The sequence below is a fragment of the Coregonus clupeaformis genome, chromosome 26, assembly GCF_020615455.1.
Source record: "Coregonus clupeaformis isolate EN_2021a chromosome 26, ASM2061545v1, whole genome shotgun sequence".
Classification (NCBI taxonomy): domain Eukaryota; kingdom Metazoa; phylum Chordata; class Actinopteri; order Salmoniformes; family Salmonidae; genus Coregonus; species Coregonus clupeaformis.
Genome location: NC_059217.1, coordinates 45,128,091 through 45,145,125, shown reverse-complemented (window position 1 = coordinate 45,145,125; position 17,035 = coordinate 45,128,091). Strand labels below are relative to the sequence as shown.

The window sequence follows — 17,035 nt, the reverse complement described above, 5'->3', positions numbered from 1 at the left end:
TATTCCCCATCCCCTATATTCCCCATCCGCTATATTCCCAATCCCCTATATTCCCCATCCCCTATATTCCCCATCCGCTATATTCCCAATCCCCTATATTCCCCATCCCCTATATTCCCCATCCCCTATATTCCCCATCCACTATATTCCCCATCCCTATATTCCCCATCCCCTATAATCCCCATCCCCATATTCCCCATCCCCTATAATCCCCATCCCCATATTCCCCATCCCCTATAATCCCCATCCCTATATTCCCCATCCCCTATATTCCCCATCCCCTATAATCCCCATCCCCTATATTCCCCATCCCCTATAATACCCATCCCCTATAATCCCCATCCCCTATAATCCCCATCCCCTATATTCCCCACCCCCTATAATCCCCATCCCCTATATTCCCCATCCCCTATATTCCCCATCCCCTATATTCCCCATTCCCTATATTCCCCATCCCCTATAATCCCCATCCCCTATATTCCCCATCCCCTATAATCCCCATCCCCTATATTCCCCATCCCCATATTCCCCATCCCCATATTCCCCATCCCCTATAATCCCCATCCCCTATAATCCCCATCCCCTATATTCCCCATCCCCTATATTCCCCATCCCCTATATTCCTATCTGAAAGGACTTCTGATTCATTGTTCTTATTTAATATACAGTATGTTGGTGTGTTTCTAAATACATGTGTATAGATCTTGTATCTACCACCAGCCTAATGAATAGACCTTTCCTTTTGAAGGACTGTTGTCTGGAGCTATTCTAACCCTAACCTCTCTGACCCCTGTGCCTAACCCTTACCACTCCTGAGGCCTGACCCTTACCTCCCAGACCCTCTTCCAGGACGATAAGGACCCCATGCTCACCCTCAACCCAGACTTCCTGGACTGTCGCCCTGACCCAGACCCTGCAGGAGACCTGGGTAAGGACCACGGGGCTGCCTGACGTTGTGTCCTTCGACCTAAAGCGTATTGAATGAAGAAAGTTATTTGTTTCTGGCCATTTTGAGCCTGTAATCGAACCCACAATTGCTGATGTTCCAGATACTCAACTAGTCTCAAGAAGACCCGTTTTATTACTTCTTTAATCAGCACAACAGTTTTCAGCTGTGCTAACATAATTGCAAAAGGGTTTTCTAATGATCAATTAACATTTAAAATGATAAACTTGGATTAGCAAACACAACGTGCCATTGGAACACAGGACTGATGGTTGCTGATAATGGGCCTCTGTACGCCTATGTAGATATTCCATTAAAAATCAGCCGTTTCCAGCTACAATAGCCATTTACAACATTAACAATGTCTACTTCTGCATGGAGCACAAAAATGTATGCACTCACTAACTGTAAGTCGCTCTGGATAAGAGCGTCTGCTAAATTACTAAAATGTAAATGTCAGATATACAGGTTAGTCCAGTAGGTTGGGCCAGATATAAGAGTTAGTCCAGTAGGTTGGGCCAGATATAAGGGTTAGTCCAGTAGGTTGGGCCAGATATAAGGGTTATTAGTCCAGTAGGTTGGGCCAGATATAAGACTTAGTCCAGTAGGTTGGGCCAGATATAAGGGTTAGTCCAGTAGGTTGGGCCAGATATAAGGGTTATTAGTCCAGTAGGTTGGGCCAGATATAAGGGTTAGTCCAGTAGGTTGGGCCAGATATAAGAGTTAGTCCAGTAGGTTGGGCCAGATATAAGGGTTAGTCCAGTAGGTTGGGCCAGATATAAGGGTTAGTCCAGTAGGTTGTGCCAGATATACGGGTTAGTCCAGTAGGTTGGGTCAGATATACAGGTTAGTACAGTAGGTTGGGTCAACCTAGTGGACTAACCCATTTTAGTTATTCATATTCCATCCACCCAGCTCAATGTAACATGGATAGGTTTAGGCTACTACATGATACTAAAACGTTCCCTATACCCATCATGAGGTTGCTTCAACCTAGCCTATGAATAAAGGTTTACAACGTAGGTGAACAGGTCAAAATACATTTGAGTAATCAAGGTGACAGACAGTGACACATTCAATACCTCTTTGCACACTCTTGCCTGCATCTAGCTGATCTAGGGTGTACTCATTAGTCCAACAGTTGCAAACGAGAGTTTCTATTGGACAAATTCAGGTATGTTTATCCCCGTTTCGTTCCATTTGCTTCCGTTTAAGAAATGTTTTTCAACAGCATCGGCGGAATGAATACACCCCTGATTACGCGCAAACACAGTTCACTTTCATAGCAGCCACATACACTACCGTTCAAAAGTTTGGGGCCACTTAGAAATGTCCTTGTTTTCCATGAAAACATACAAGAAATGAGTTAGAATAGGAAATATAGCAAAATGCATAGGAAATGTAGTCACTGACAAGGTTAGAAATAATGATTTTTAATTGAAATAATAATTGTGTCCTTCAAACTTTGCTTTCGTCAAATAATCCTCCATTTGCAGCAATTACAGCCTTGCAGACCTTTGGCATTCTAGTTGTCAATTTGTTGAGGTAATCTGAAGAGATTTCACCCCATGCTTCCTGAAGCACCTCCCACAAGTTGGATTGGCTTGATGGGCACTTCTTACGTACCATACGGTCAAGCTGCTCTCACAACAGCTCAATAGGGTTGAGATCCGGTGACAGTGCTGGCCACTCCATTATAGACAGAATACCAGCTGACTGCTTCTTCCCTAAATAGTTATTGCATCGTTTGGAGCTGTGCTTTGGGTCATTGTCCTGTTGTAGGAGGAAATTGGCTCCAATCAAGCGCCGTCTACAGGGTATGGCATGGCGTTGCAAAATGGAGTGATAGCCTTCCTTCTTCAAGATCCCTTTTACCCTGTACAAATCTCCCACTTAACAACCACCAAAGCACCCCCAGACCATCACATTGCCTCCACCATGCTTGACAGATGGCATCAAGCACTCCCCCAGCATCTTTTCATTTGGTCTGCGTCTCACAAATGTTCTTCTTTGTGATCCGAACACCTCAAACGTCGATTCGTCTGTCCATAACACTTTTTTTCCAATCTTCCTCTGTCCAGTGTCTGTGTTCTTTTGCCCATCTTAATCTTTTCTTTTTATTGGCCAGTCCGAGATATGGCTTTTTCTTTGCAACTCTGGCTAGAAGGTCAGCATCCCGGAGTCGCCTCTTCACTGTTGACATTGAGACTGGTGTTTTGCGGGTACTACTTAATGAAGCTGCCAGTTGAGGAGATGTGAGGCGTCTGTTTCTCAAACTAGACACTCTAATGTATTTGTCCTCTTGCTCAGTTGTGCACCAGGGCCTCCCACTCCTCTTTCTATTCTGGTTAGAGCCAGTTTGGGCTGTTCTGTGAAGGGAGTAGTACAGGGTTCTTCAATTCCGGTCCTGGGGGGTCGAAACACTTCTGTTTTTTTATTTCTACCTGGTAGTTAATTGCACTCACCTGGTGTCCCAGGTCTGAATTAGCCCCTGATTAGAAGGAGAGGATGAAAAACAGAGGTGTTTCGGCCCTCCAGGACCGGAATTGAAGAACCCTGGAGTAGTACATAGCGTTGTACGAGATCTTCAGTTTCTTGGCAATTTCTCGCATGGAATAGCCTTCATTTCTCAGAACAAGAATAGACTGACGAGTTTCAGAAGAAAGTTCTTTGTTTCTGGCCATTTTGAGCCTGTAATCGAACCCACAATTGCTGATGTTCCAAATACTCAACTAGTCTCAAGAAGGCCCGTTTTATTGCTTCTTTAATCAGCACAACAGTTTTCAGCTGTGCTAACATAATTGCAAAAGGGTTTTCTAATGATCAATTAACATTTAAAATGATAAACTTGGATTAGCAAACACAACGTGCCATTGGAACACAGGACTGATGGTTGCTGATAATGGGCCTCTGTACGCCTATGTAGATATTCCATAAAAAATCAGCCGTTTCCAGCTACAATAGCCATTTACAACATTAACAATGTCTACTTCTGCATGGAGCACAAATGCAGCTTCATCCTGTTATAAAAGGGCAGGAGTTTTTTCATAATGCATTTAATACATGTCCAATGTATTGTTTGTTCAATAAAAACGTCCTGACCCTGGTTGATATTAAACCTTGAAAGAACATCTATTTTCTATTCTCATACTCAATAACAAAACTCATTTATTGACTTTTAGCTTTATTAGTTACAAATCATCCAGATTTATTCGACACACATCTGCAGTTAACAGTTAAAAAGCACAATGTAAAAAATTAGTTAGTATAATTTCTTTCATATGGTCGATGGAGATAAGAGTGGTCTCATAGTCTAATGATCTTTGTCTTCTCTCTGATCTAAAAACAAGTGTAAAGCTTTCAGTTCAGGTGTCAGTTGTTCAGTTCAGGTGTCGGTAGTTCAGTTCAGGTGCCGGTAGTTCAGTGCAGGTGTCAGTAGTTCAGTTCAGGTGTCAGTAGTTCAGTTCAGGTGTCGGTAGTTCAGTTCAGGTGTCGGTAGTTCAGTTCAGGTGTCGGTAGTTCAGTTCAGGTGTCGGTAGTTCAGTTCAGGTGTCGGTAGTTCAGTTCAGGTGTCGGTAGTTCAGTTCAGGTGCCGGTAGTTCAGTTCAGGTGCCGGTAGTTCAGTTCAGGTGCCGGTAGTTCAGTTCAGGTGCCGGTAGTTCAGTTCAGGTGCCGGTAGTTCAGTTCAGGTGCCGGTAGTTCAGTTCAGGTGCCGGTAGTTCAGTTCAGGTGCCGGTAGTTCAGTTCAGGTGTCGGTAGTTCAGTTCAGGTGTCAGTAGTTCAGTTCAGGTGTCGGTAGTTCAGTTCAGGTGTCGGTAGTTCAGTTCAGGTGCCGGTAGTTCAGTTTAGGTGCCGGTAGTTCAGTTCAGGTGTCGGTAGTTCAGTTCAGGTGTCAGTAGTTCAGTTCAGGTGTCAGTAGTTCAGTTCAGGTGTCGGTAGTTCAGTTCAGGTGTCAGTAGTTCCGTTCAGGTGTCGGTAGTTCAGTTCAGGTGCCGGTAGTTCAGTTCAGGTGTCGGTAGTTCAGTTCAGGTGTCAGTAGTTCCGTTCAGGTGTCGGTAGTTCAGTTCAGGTGCCGGTAGTTCAGTTCAGGTGTCAGTAGTTCAGTTCAGGTGTCTGTAGTTCAGTTCAGGTGTCGGTAGTTCAGTTCAGGTGTCGGTAGTTCAGTTCAGGTGTCAGTAGTTCAGTTCAGGTGTCGGTAGTTCAGTTCAGGTGCCGGTAGTTCAGTTCAGGTGTCAGTAGTTCAGTTCAGGTGTCAGTAGTTCAGTTTTTCCACACATCCATAAAAACATACATTCCGTTTTAATTTATAACTCATTATAACTTTCAGTGATACTCTGGTTTTGTCTGAGAAATAAACCCCAGACAACACAAAAACTAATACAAAAAACACAATGAACAACATCAATAATTCAACCATTCAGCAAAAGTAAAAGCACCATTGATAGCAAACCATCCTACTACAAAATACTAGCCTGGTCCCAGATCAGTTTTGTGTTGTATTGTGACAATGACCATAAGAGTTGGCTATACAGCACAAACTGATCTGGGACCAGGTTAACAAAATGGGGCCTTAAATCTTTGGGTTTGTTCCAAACAACGCTGGGTAGGGAGGAGAAACAAGTCATAGCATTATTGGTTACAGCAGACTGATTTGTTGCATTGAGAAAAAAGGCCCTGATTCCACCATATAGTACATACAGCATTCAAACATACAGCATTCAAAGCTACAGCATTCAAAGCTACAGCATTGAATACATATTATATTAAAATATACAGGTTCCATCTCTGTTGTCACTTGCACTGTGGTGTAGTTCATCTAACTCCATAAGTAGGAAGTAGTCCAAGAAGCAATGTTTTCAGTTGTACAGACCAGTCTTTGACCACTTAAGTGTTCACATACGTTTCCAGCCACTTGGCAGAAGGCGCGAGAGACATTGCATCTGTTCCTTTTTTAGATTGTCACGTCTGCAAAGTCTGGTCGTGTGAACCCTTTCTGTAAAACACAAACATGAGAGACGTTTTGTCAGGACATATGTGAAAGTATGTATTAACTGTTAGCCTGGTCCCAGATCTGTTTGTGCAGAATTACAATAGGAGCACTAGAATAGCACCCACCCCTCTGCAGCCCCCCGCAAGATAGCATATGAACACGGCACAGCAGGTAGGCGGCAGGTAGCTTAGTGGGTAAGAGCGTTGTGCCAGTAACCGAAAGGTCGCAGGTTCTAATCCCCGAGCCGACTAGGTGAAAAATCTGTCGATGTGCCCTTGAGCAAGGCACTTAACCCTAATTGCTCCTGTAAGTCGCTCTGGATAAGAGCGTCTGCTAAATGACTAAAATGTAAATGTAAACATGTCATAAGCCATGAATTACCATTTTTTTATTACAGGAAATTTGCTTTAAACTGCACATTTTTCTCTCAGCTTCACGGCAAAATGGGTAGAATAGCAGGAAATTAGCTCAGGGATTCATGAAAGTCGGGACAATCCTTTTCCGGCAGGGAAACGTACATTTTTATAGTTGATAATTTTGTTTTGTGTTTGCATTATTTGAGCTTGAAATGTACATTTAGGGGAATTTTATATGGGAATATATTTGTTTTTTGGAATTTTCATCTTTCAATATTATTCATTTCCACGTCGGCCCTATGCCTGGAAATTCCATTGTCTGGAGCAAAGGATCCCAATTTCAAACTCTCCCAAAAAGTTTACAAAATTCTAAAAACTGGCAATAATGGATATTAACTGAAAATTATCTTATGTAGTTTCTTGCAATAGTCCTCTGTAACTTTAAATAATATTTCTCCCAAAAAATTTAGATTCCTAAAAGATGTGTCTGGAGGTTTGGTTAACTCCGTCAGATTTGTCTAAAATCCTAAATGAATCAGGAATAAGCAGGGTCAGCTACACCATAAGGACCCCTTCTTCATGTCCTCATTACATGTAGTGCAACCAGAGCACTCATGGTCTGGAAAGTTCTCTACTTTTGATAGATTTAAACAATATTGGAATCATCCTGGTCACAACCATAAACTGTCAACGCCATCTGCCTGATAGATTTAGATAGAATATGAATTTTGGTTCAAATATGTTACATTCAGTTAAGTTTTCGAGTCAGAAAGCAACTGAGGAAAAACTAAATTGCTACTGTGTATACCACTTGAATTAAGAAGAAAAATTCCATTTTTGTCAACTCCGTAAAACATAAACTCAGTCATATTTTTGTATAACGTCAACTCCGTCAGAGTGCTGAAAGATCTGATAGAATGGTTATGTTTTTATTGGGGATTTTCAAATAAATAATTTTCCATATTTTACAAATGTTTGTATTGAACTTTTATTTTTAGAGGCAAAAATATGAGGTCTGTGTTGAGTATTTGTTGTCAACTCCATCACTGATTAACCGCCCTTAAAGGAAAACTCCACCTAAAAAATATCTTTGGGTATTTGTTTCATTAGTCCATTTGTTGACATAGTCCCGAAATGAAAAAAACACAGCAGAACGCAGCATCATATGATGCAAAATGCATTATATGGGGATGATTTCTGTATTTTGAAAGTTACATATCTTGAAAACTTGATTGCTGACAAGCAAAACATTTTGGGACTATGTCAACAAAGGACTAATGAAACAAATACCCAAAGATATTTTTTAGGTGGAGTTTTCCTTTAATTAATTACAGTTCACTTTCATAGCAGCCACATACACTACCGTTCAAAAGTTTGGGGCCACTTAGAAATGTCCTTGTTTTCCATGAAAACATACAAGAAATGAGTTAGAATAGGAAATATAGCAAAATGCATAGGAAATGTAGTCACTGACAAGGTTAGAAATAATGATTTTTAATTGAAATAATAATTGTGTCCTTCAAACTTTGCTTTCGTCAAATAATCCTCCATTTGCAGCAATTACAGCCTTGCAGACCTTTGGCATTCTAGTTGTCAATTTGTTGAGGTAATCTGAAGAGATTTCACCCCATGCTTCCTGAAGCACCTCCCACAAGTTGGATTGGCTTGATGGGCACTTCTTACGTACCATACGGTCAAGCTGCTCTCACAACAGCTCAATAGGGTTGAGATCCGGTGACAGTGCTGGCCACTCCATTATAGACAGAATACCAGCTGACTGCTTCTTCCCTAAATAGTTATTGCATCGTTTGGAGCTGTGCTTTGGGTCATTGTCCTGTTGTAGGAGGAAATTGGCTCCAATCAAGCGCCGTCTACAGGGTATGGCATGGCGTTGCAAAATGGAGTGATAGCCTTCCTTCTTCAAGATCCCTTTTACCCTGTACAAATCTCCCACTTAACAACCACCAAAGCACCCCCAGACCATCACATTGCCTCAAGCACTCCCCCAGCATCTTTTCATTTGGTCTGCGTCTCACAAATGTTCTTCTTTGTGATCCGAACACCTCAAACGTCGATTCGTCTGTCCATAACACTTTTTTTCCAATCTTCCTCTGTCCAGTGTCTGTGTTCTTTTGCCCATCTTAATCTTTTCTTTTTATTGGCCAGTCCGAGATATGGCTTTTTCTTTGCAACTCTGGCTAGAAGGTCAGCATCCCGGAGTCGCCTCTTCACTGTTGACATTGAGACTGGTGTTTTGCGGGTACTACTTAATGAAGCTGCCAGTTGAGGAGATGTGAGGCGTCTGTTTCTCAAACTAGACACTCTAATGTATTTGTCCTCTTGCTCAGTTGTGCACCAGGGCCTCCCACTCCCCCTTTCTATTCTGGTTAGAGCCAGTTTGGGCTGTTCTGTGAAGGGAGTAGTACAGGGTTCTTCAATTCCGGTCCTGGGGGGTCGAAACACTTCTGTTTTTTTATTTCTACCTGGTAGTTAATTGCACTCACCTGGTGTCCCAGGTCTGAATTAGCCCCTGATTAGAAGGAGAGGATGAAAAACAGAGGTGTTTCGGCCCTCCAGGACCGGAATTGAAGAACCCTGGAGTAGTACATAGCGTTGTACGAGATCTTCAGTTTCTTGGCAATTTCTCGCATGGAATAGCCTTCATTTCTCAGAACAAGAATAGACTGACGAGTTTCAGAAGAAAGTTCTTTGTTTCTGGCCATTTTGAGCCTGTAATCGAACCCACAATTGCTGATGTTCCAAATACTCAACTAGTCTCAAGAAGGCCCGTTTTATTGCTTCTTTAATCAGCACAACAGTTTTCAGCTGTGCTAACATAATTGCAAAAGGGTTTTCTAATGATCAATTAACATTTAAAATGATAAACTTGGATTAGCAAACACAACGTGCCATTGGAACACAGGACTGATGGTTGCTGATAATGGGCCTCTGTACGCCTATGTAGATATTCCATAAAAAATCAGCCGTTTCCAGCTACAATAGCCATTTACAACATTAACAATGTCTACTTCTGCATGGAGCACAAATGCAGCTTCATCCTGTTATAAAAGGGCAGGAGTTTTTTCATAATGCATTTAATACATGTCCAATGTATTGTTTGTTCAATAAAAACGTCCTGACCCTGGTTGATATTAAACCTTGAAAGAACATCTATTTTCTATTCTCATACTCAATAACAAAACTCATTTATTGACTTTTAGCTTTATTAGTTACAAATCATCCAGATTTATTCGACACACATCTGCAGTTAACAGTTAAAAAGCACAATGTAAAAATTAGTTAGTATAATTTCTTTCATATGGTCGATGGAGATAAGAGTGGTCTCATAGTCTAATGATCTTTGTCTTCTCTCTGATCTAAAAACAAGTGTAAAGCTTTCAGTTCAGGTGTCAGTTGTTCAGTTCAGGTGTCGGTAGTTCAGTTCAGGTGCCGGTAGTTCAGTGCAGGTGTCGGTAGTTCAGTTCAGGTGTCGGTAGTTCAGTTCAGGTGTCGGTAGTTCAGTTCAGGTGTCGGTAGTTCAGTTCAGGTGTCGGTAGTTCAGTTCAGGTGTCGGTAGTTCAGTTCAGGTGTCGGTAGTTCAGTTCTGGTGTCGGTAGTTCAGTTCAGGTGCCGGTAGTTCAGTTCAGGTGCCGGTAGTTCAGTTCAGGTGCCGGTAGTTCAGTTCAGGTGCCGGTAGTTCAGTTCAGGTGCCGGTAGTTCAGTTCAGGTGCCGGTAGTTCAGTTCAGGTGCCGGTAGTTCAGTTCAGGTGCCGGTAGTTCAGTTCAGGTGCCGGTAGTTCAGTTCAGGTGCCGGTAGTTCAGTTCAGGTGTCGGTAGTTCAGTTCAGGTGTCAGTAGTTCAGTTCAGGTGTCAGTAGTTCAGTTCAGGTGTCGGTAGTTCAGTTCAGGTGCCGGTAGTTCAGTTTAGGTGCCGGTAGTTCAGTTCAGGTGTCGGTAGTTCAGTTCAGGTGTCAGTAGTTCAGTTCAGGTGTCAGTAGTTCAGTTCAGGTGTCGGTAGTTCAGTTCAGGTGTCAGTAGTTCCGTTCAGGTGTCGGTAGTTCAGTTCAGGTGCCGGTAGTTCAGTTCAGGTGTCGGTAGTTCAGTTCAGGTGTCAGTAGTTCCGTTCAGGTGTCGGTAGTTCAGTTCAGGTGCCGGTAGTTCAGTTCAGGTGTCAGTAGTTCAGTTCAGGTGTCTGTAGTTCAGTTCAGGTGTCGGTAGTTCAGTTCAGGTGTCGGTAGTTCAGTTCAGGTGTCAGTAGTTCAGTTCAGGTGTCGGTAGTTCAGTTCAGGTGCCGGTAGTTCAGTTCAGGTGTCAGTAGTTCAGTTCAGGTGTCAGTAGTTCAGTTTTTCCACACATCCATAAAAACATACATTCCGTTTTAATTTATAACTCATTATAACTTTCAGTGATACTCTGGTTTTGTCTGAGAAATAAACCCCAGACAACACAAAAACTAATACAAAAAACACAATGAACAACATCAATAATTCAACCATTCAGCAAAAGTAAAAGCACCATTGATAGCAAACCATCCTACTACAAAATACTAGCCTGGTCCCAGATCAGTTTTGTGTTGTATTGTGACAATGACCATAAGAGTTGGCTATACAGCACAAACTGATCTGGGACCAGGTTAACAAAATGGGGCCTTAAATCTTTGGGTTTGTTCCAAACAACGCTGGGTAGGGAGGAGAAACAAGTCATAGCATTATTGGTTACAGCAGACTGATTTGTTGCATTGAGAAAAAAAGGCCCTGATTCCACCATATAGTACATACAGCATTCAAACATACAGCATTCAAAGCTACAGCATTCAAAGCTACAGCATTGAATACATATTATATTAAAATATACAGGTTCCATCTCTGTTGTCACTTGCACTGTGGTGTAGTTCATCTAACTCCATAAGTAGGAAGTAGTCCAAGAAGCAATGTTTTCAGTTGTACAGACCAGTCTTTGACCACTTAAGTGTTCACATACGTTTCCAGCCACTTGGCAGAAGGCGCGAGAGACATTGCATCTGTTCCTTTTTTAGATTGTCACGTCTGCAAAGTCTGGTCGTGTGAACCCTTTCTGTAAAACACAAACATGAGAGACGTTTTGTCAGGACATATGTGAAAGTATGTATTAACTGTTAGCCTGGTCCCAGATCTGTTTGTGCAGAATTACAATAGGAGCACTAGAATAGCACCCACCCCTCTGCAGCCCCCCCGCAAGATAGCATATGAACACGGCACAGCAGGTAGGCGGCAGGTAGCTTAGTGGGTAAGAGCGTTGTGCCAGTAACCGAAAGGTCGCAGGTTCTAATCCCCGAGCCGACTAGGTGAAAAATCTGTCGATGTGCCCTTGAGCAAGGCACTTAACCCTAATTGCTCCTGTAAGTCGCTCTGGATAAGAGCGTCTACTAAATGACTAAAATGTAAATGTAAACATGTCATAAGCCATGAATTACCATTTTTTTATTACAGGAAATTTGCTTTAAACTGCACATTTTTCTCTCAGCTTCACGGCAAAATGGGTAGAATAGCAGGAAATTAGCTCAGGGATTCATGAAAGTCGGGACAATCCTTTTCCGGCAGGGAAACGTACATTTTTATAGTTGATAATTTTGTTTTGTGTTTGCATTATTTGAGCTTGAAATGTACATTTAGGGGAATTTTATATGGGAATATATTTGTTTTTTGGAATTTTCATCTTTCAATATTATTCATTTCCACGTCGGCCCTATGCCTGGAAATTCCATTGTCTGGAGCAAAGGATCCCAATTTCAAACTCTCCCAAAAAGTTTACAAAATTCTAAAAACTGGCAATAATGGATATTAACTGAACATTATCTTATGTAGTTTCTTGCAATAGTCCTCTGTAACTTTAAATAATATTTCTCCCAAAAAATTTAGATTCCTAAAAGATGTGTCTGGAGGTTTGGTTAACTCCGTCAGATTTGTCTAAAATCCTAAATGAATCAGGAATAAGCAGGGTCAGCTACACCATAAGGACCCCTTCTTCATGTCCTCATTACATGTAGTGCAACCAGAGCACTCATGGTCTGGAAAGTTCTCTACTTTTGATAGATTTAAACAATATTGGAATCATCCTGGTCACAACCATAAACTGTCAACGCCATCTGCCTGATAGATTTAGATAGAATATGAATTTTGGTTCAAATATGTTACATTCAGTTAAGTTTTCGAGTCAGAAAGCAACTGAGGAAAAACTAAATTGCTACTGTGTATACCACTTGAATTAAGAAGAAAAATTCCATTTTTGTCAACTCCGTAAAACATAAACTCAGTCATATTTTTGTATAACGTCAACTCCGTCAGAGTGCTGAAAGATCTGATAGAATGGTTATGTTTTTATTGGGGATTTTCAAATAAATAATTTTCCATATTTTACAAATGTTTGTATTGAACTTTTATTTTTAGAGGCAAAAATATGAGGTCTGTGTTGAGTATTTGTTGTCAACTCCATCACTGATTAACCGCCCTTAAAGGAAAACTCCACCTAAAAAATATCTTTGGGTATTTGTTTCATTAGTCCATTTGTTGACATAGTCCCGAAATGAAAAAACACAGCAGAACGCAGCATCATATGATGCAAAATGCATTATATGGGGATGATTTCTGTATTTTGAAAGTTACATATCTTGAAAACTTGATTGCTGACAAGCAAAACATTTTGGGACTATGTCAACAAAGGACTAATGAAACAAATACCAAATTATAGTTTTTTTGGGTGGAGTTTTCCTTTAAGATCGATTATTTTGTCAATAATCAGAAGAAAAAAATGTTGTCACTGTTCTGCAACATCAACTTACACAATTGAAGTATTTGCTGTGATAGACCTAAGGGATAATGCTAGACCTAAGGGATAATGTTTGCTTTATAAATGTTGTTTTATGTTCTAAATCTAGAAAAACATGGCAAAATGTTTTTAATAGTGCTATAAAACATTGTATTACATATTTGAATAATCTAATGTTAGAATTAGACAATCAAGGCCTTTAAACACCTGTTGGACAATAAGTGTAAAAATGAAATGACTTTTATGGTGTCTGACAGAGTTGACATAGGTTGTTCCTTTACCTTTACCAGATGCAGGAGACTGAAAAGATTTGGCATGGGTCCTCAGATCCTCAAAAAATTCTACAGCTGCACCATCGAGAGCATCCTGACTGGTTGCATCACCGCCTGGTATGGCAACTGCTTGGCCTCCGACCGCAAGGCACTACAGAGGGTAGTGCGTACGGCCCAGTACATCACTGGGGCAAAGCTTCCTGCCATCCAGGACCTCTATACCAGGCGGTGTCAGAGGAAGGCCCTCAAAATTGTCAAAGACTCCAGCCACCCTAGTCATAGACTGTTCTCTCTGCTACCGCACGGCAAGCGGTACCGGAGTGCCAAGTCTAGGTCCAAAAGACTTCTCAACAGCTTCTACCCCCAAGCCATAAGACTCCTGAACAGCTAATCATGGCTACCCGGACTATTTGCACTGCCCCCCCACCCCATCCTTTTTACGCTGCTGCTACTCTGTTAAGTATTTATGCATAGTCACTTTAACTCTACCCACATGTACATATTACCTCAACTACCTCAACTAGCCGGTGCCCCCGCACATTGACTCTGCAACGGTACCCCCCTGTATATATAGCCTCCCTACTGTCACTTTATTTTACTTCTGCTCTTTTTTCTCAACACTTTTTTTGTTGTTGTTTTATTCTTACTTTTTTTGTTTAAAATAAATGCACTGTTGGTTAAGGGCTGTAAGTAAGCATTTCACTGTAATGTCTGCACCTGTTGTATTCGGCGCATGTGACCAATAAAATTTGATTTGATTTGATTTGAACTCATAAGAGCAATTAAGGTTAAGTGCATTGCTCAAGGGCACATCAACAGAATTTTCACCTAGTCGGCTTGGGGATTCGAACAAGCAACCTTTCAGGGGCATTCGAAACTGCGCTACACCCCTGAATAGGAGTTGGCAGGACAGCACAAACAGATTGGGGACCAGGCTAATATACTGATCTGGCACCAGGCTAATATACTGATCTGGGACCAGGCTAACATACTGATCTGGCACCAGGCTAATATACTGATCTGGGACCAGGCTAATATACTGATCTGGGACCAGGCTAACATACTGATCTGGGACCAGGCTAACATACTGATCTGGCACCAGGCTAATATACTGATCTGACACCAGGCTAATATACTGATCTGGCACCAGGCTAACATACTGATCTGGGACCAGGCTAATATACTGTTCTGGGACCAGGCTAACATACTGATCTGGGACCAGGCTAATATACTGATCTGGGACCAGGCTAACATACTGATCTGGGACCAGGCTAATATACTGATCTGGGACCAGGCTAACATACTGATCTGGCACCAGGCTAATATACTGATCTGACACCAGGCTAATATACTGATCTGGCACCAGGCTAACATACTGATCTGGCACCAGGCTAACATACTGATCTGGCACCAGGCTAACATACTGATCTGGGACCAGGCTAATATACTGATCTGGGACCAGGCTAATATACTGATCTGGCACCAGGCTAATATACTGATCTGGCACCAGGCTAACATACTGATCTGGGACCAGGCTAATATACTGATCTGGGACCAGGCTAACATACTGATCTGGGACCAGGCTAATATACTGATCTGGGACCAGGCTAACATACTGATCTGGGACCAGGCTAACATACTGATCTGGCACCAGGCTAATATACTGATCTGGCACCAGGCTAACATATTGATCTGGGACCAGGCTAATATACTGATCTGGCACCAGGCTAATATACTGATCTGGGACCAGGCTAATATACTGATCTGGCACCAGGCTAATATACTGATCTGGGACCAGGCTAACATACTGATCTGGCACCAGGCTAATATACTGATCTGGGACCAGGCTAATATACTGATCTGGGACCAGGCTAACATACTGATCTGGGACCAGGCTAACATACTGATCTGGCACCAGGCTAATATACTGATCTGACACCAGGCTAATATACTGATCTGGCACCAGGCTAACATACTGATCTGGGACCAGGCTAATATACTGATCTGGGACCAGGCTAACATACTGATCTGGGACCAGGCTAATATACTGATCTGGGACCAGGCTAACATACTGATCTGGGACCAGGCTAATATACTGATCTGGGACCAGGCTAACATACTGATCTGGCACCAGGCTAATATACTGATCTGACACCAGGCTAATATACTGATCTGGCACCAGGCTAACATACTGATCTGGCACCAGGCTAACATACTGATCTGGCACCAGGCTAACATACTGATCTGGGACCAGGCTAATATACTGATCTGGGACCAGGCTAATATACTGATCTGGCACCAGGCTAATATACTGATCTGGCACCAGGCTAACATACTGATCTTGGACCAGGCTAATATACTGATCTGGGACCAGGCTAACATACTGATCTGGGACCAAGCTAATATACTGATCTGGGACCAGGCTAACATACTGATCTGAGACCAGGCTAATATACTGATCTGGGACCAGGCTAACATACTGATCTGGCACCAGGCTAATATACTGATCTGACACCAGGCTAATATACTGATCTGGCACCAGGCTAACATACTGATCTGGCACCAGGCTAACATACTGATCTGGCACCAGGCTAACATACTGATCTGGGACCAGGCTAATATACTGATCTGGGACCAGGCTAATATACTGATCTGGCACCAGGCTAATATACTGATCTGGGACCAGGCTAATATACTGATCTGGCACCAGGCTAACATACTGATCTGGCACCAGACTAACATACTGATCTGGGACCAGGCTAACATACTGATCTGGCACCAGACTAACATACTGATCTGTGACCTTTGAAACTCAGAAAGGGGAGTAATTGTGTCAAGTGAAAAATGCAGTACATGTGACCTTTGAGCTTGAGACACACTGGCTGTACAGTAGCTAATGTTGCAGTCTAACGTACAGAAGGTTTAACAACCTAACAGAACTCAGTCCCAATGAATTTATTACACATGACAGTTGAGACATGTTGGGAATTGTTTCTTTTATGATAAACTGTTCAAATAGTTGTACAAAAAAAAACAATCTGTGGAGAAGAAGCTTGCAGGTACTGTAGAGGGAGGGAGGTATTTTGGGTGTGTTGGGACTTGTTCACCAGGAAATCCCCTAAGACAGAGAGAGCTGTTCCCTTCAGGTGGGGCGGACCACAATCTGAAACAGCAACATTTCTAGCAAGCCTCTCACATGTCTTTGTGTGTGTGTGTGTATATGTGTGTATGTGTGTGTGTGTATGTGTGTATGTGTACATGTGTGTATGTGTTTGTGTATGTGTATATGTGTGTATGTGTTTGTGTATGTGTGTGTGTGTGTGTATGTGTTTGTGTGTATGTGTGTGTGTGTGTGTATGTGTGTGTGTGTGTATGTGTATGAGTGTGTGTATGTGTGTGTGTGTGTGTATGTGTGTTTGTGTATGTGTATATGTGTTTGTGTATGTGTGTATGAGTGTGTGTATATGTGTGTATGAGTGTGTGTGTATGTGTGTATGAGTGTGTGTGTATGTGTGTATGTGTGTATGAGTATGTGTGTATGAGTGTGTGTGTATGTGTGTATGAGTGTGTGTGTATGTGTGTATGAGTGTGTGTGTATGTGTGTATGAGTGTGTGTGTATGTGTGTATGTGTGTATGTTTGGGTGGCCCTGTGTGGCTGAATCGGTAG

The 17,035-nt window shown here is 42.1% G+C and overlaps 1 protein-coding gene across 1 annotated transcript in view; it reads right to left on the bottom strand.

Moving 5' to 3' along the window:
• Positions 1-9,498: 9,498 nt before the first annotated feature.
• The window catches only part of LOC121540096 (plakophilin-3), a 52,726-nt gene continuing 45,189 nt past the window's right edge, over positions 9,499-17,035 (bottom strand). Inside the window, exon 17 of the mRNA XM_045207642.1 lies at positions 9,499-11,364. Within this exon, the coding sequence (XP_045063577.1) occupies positions 11,323-11,364 (42 nt within the window). The 3' untranslated portion in view covers positions 9,499-11,322. The remainder of the gene's footprint in view (positions 11,365-17,035) is intronic.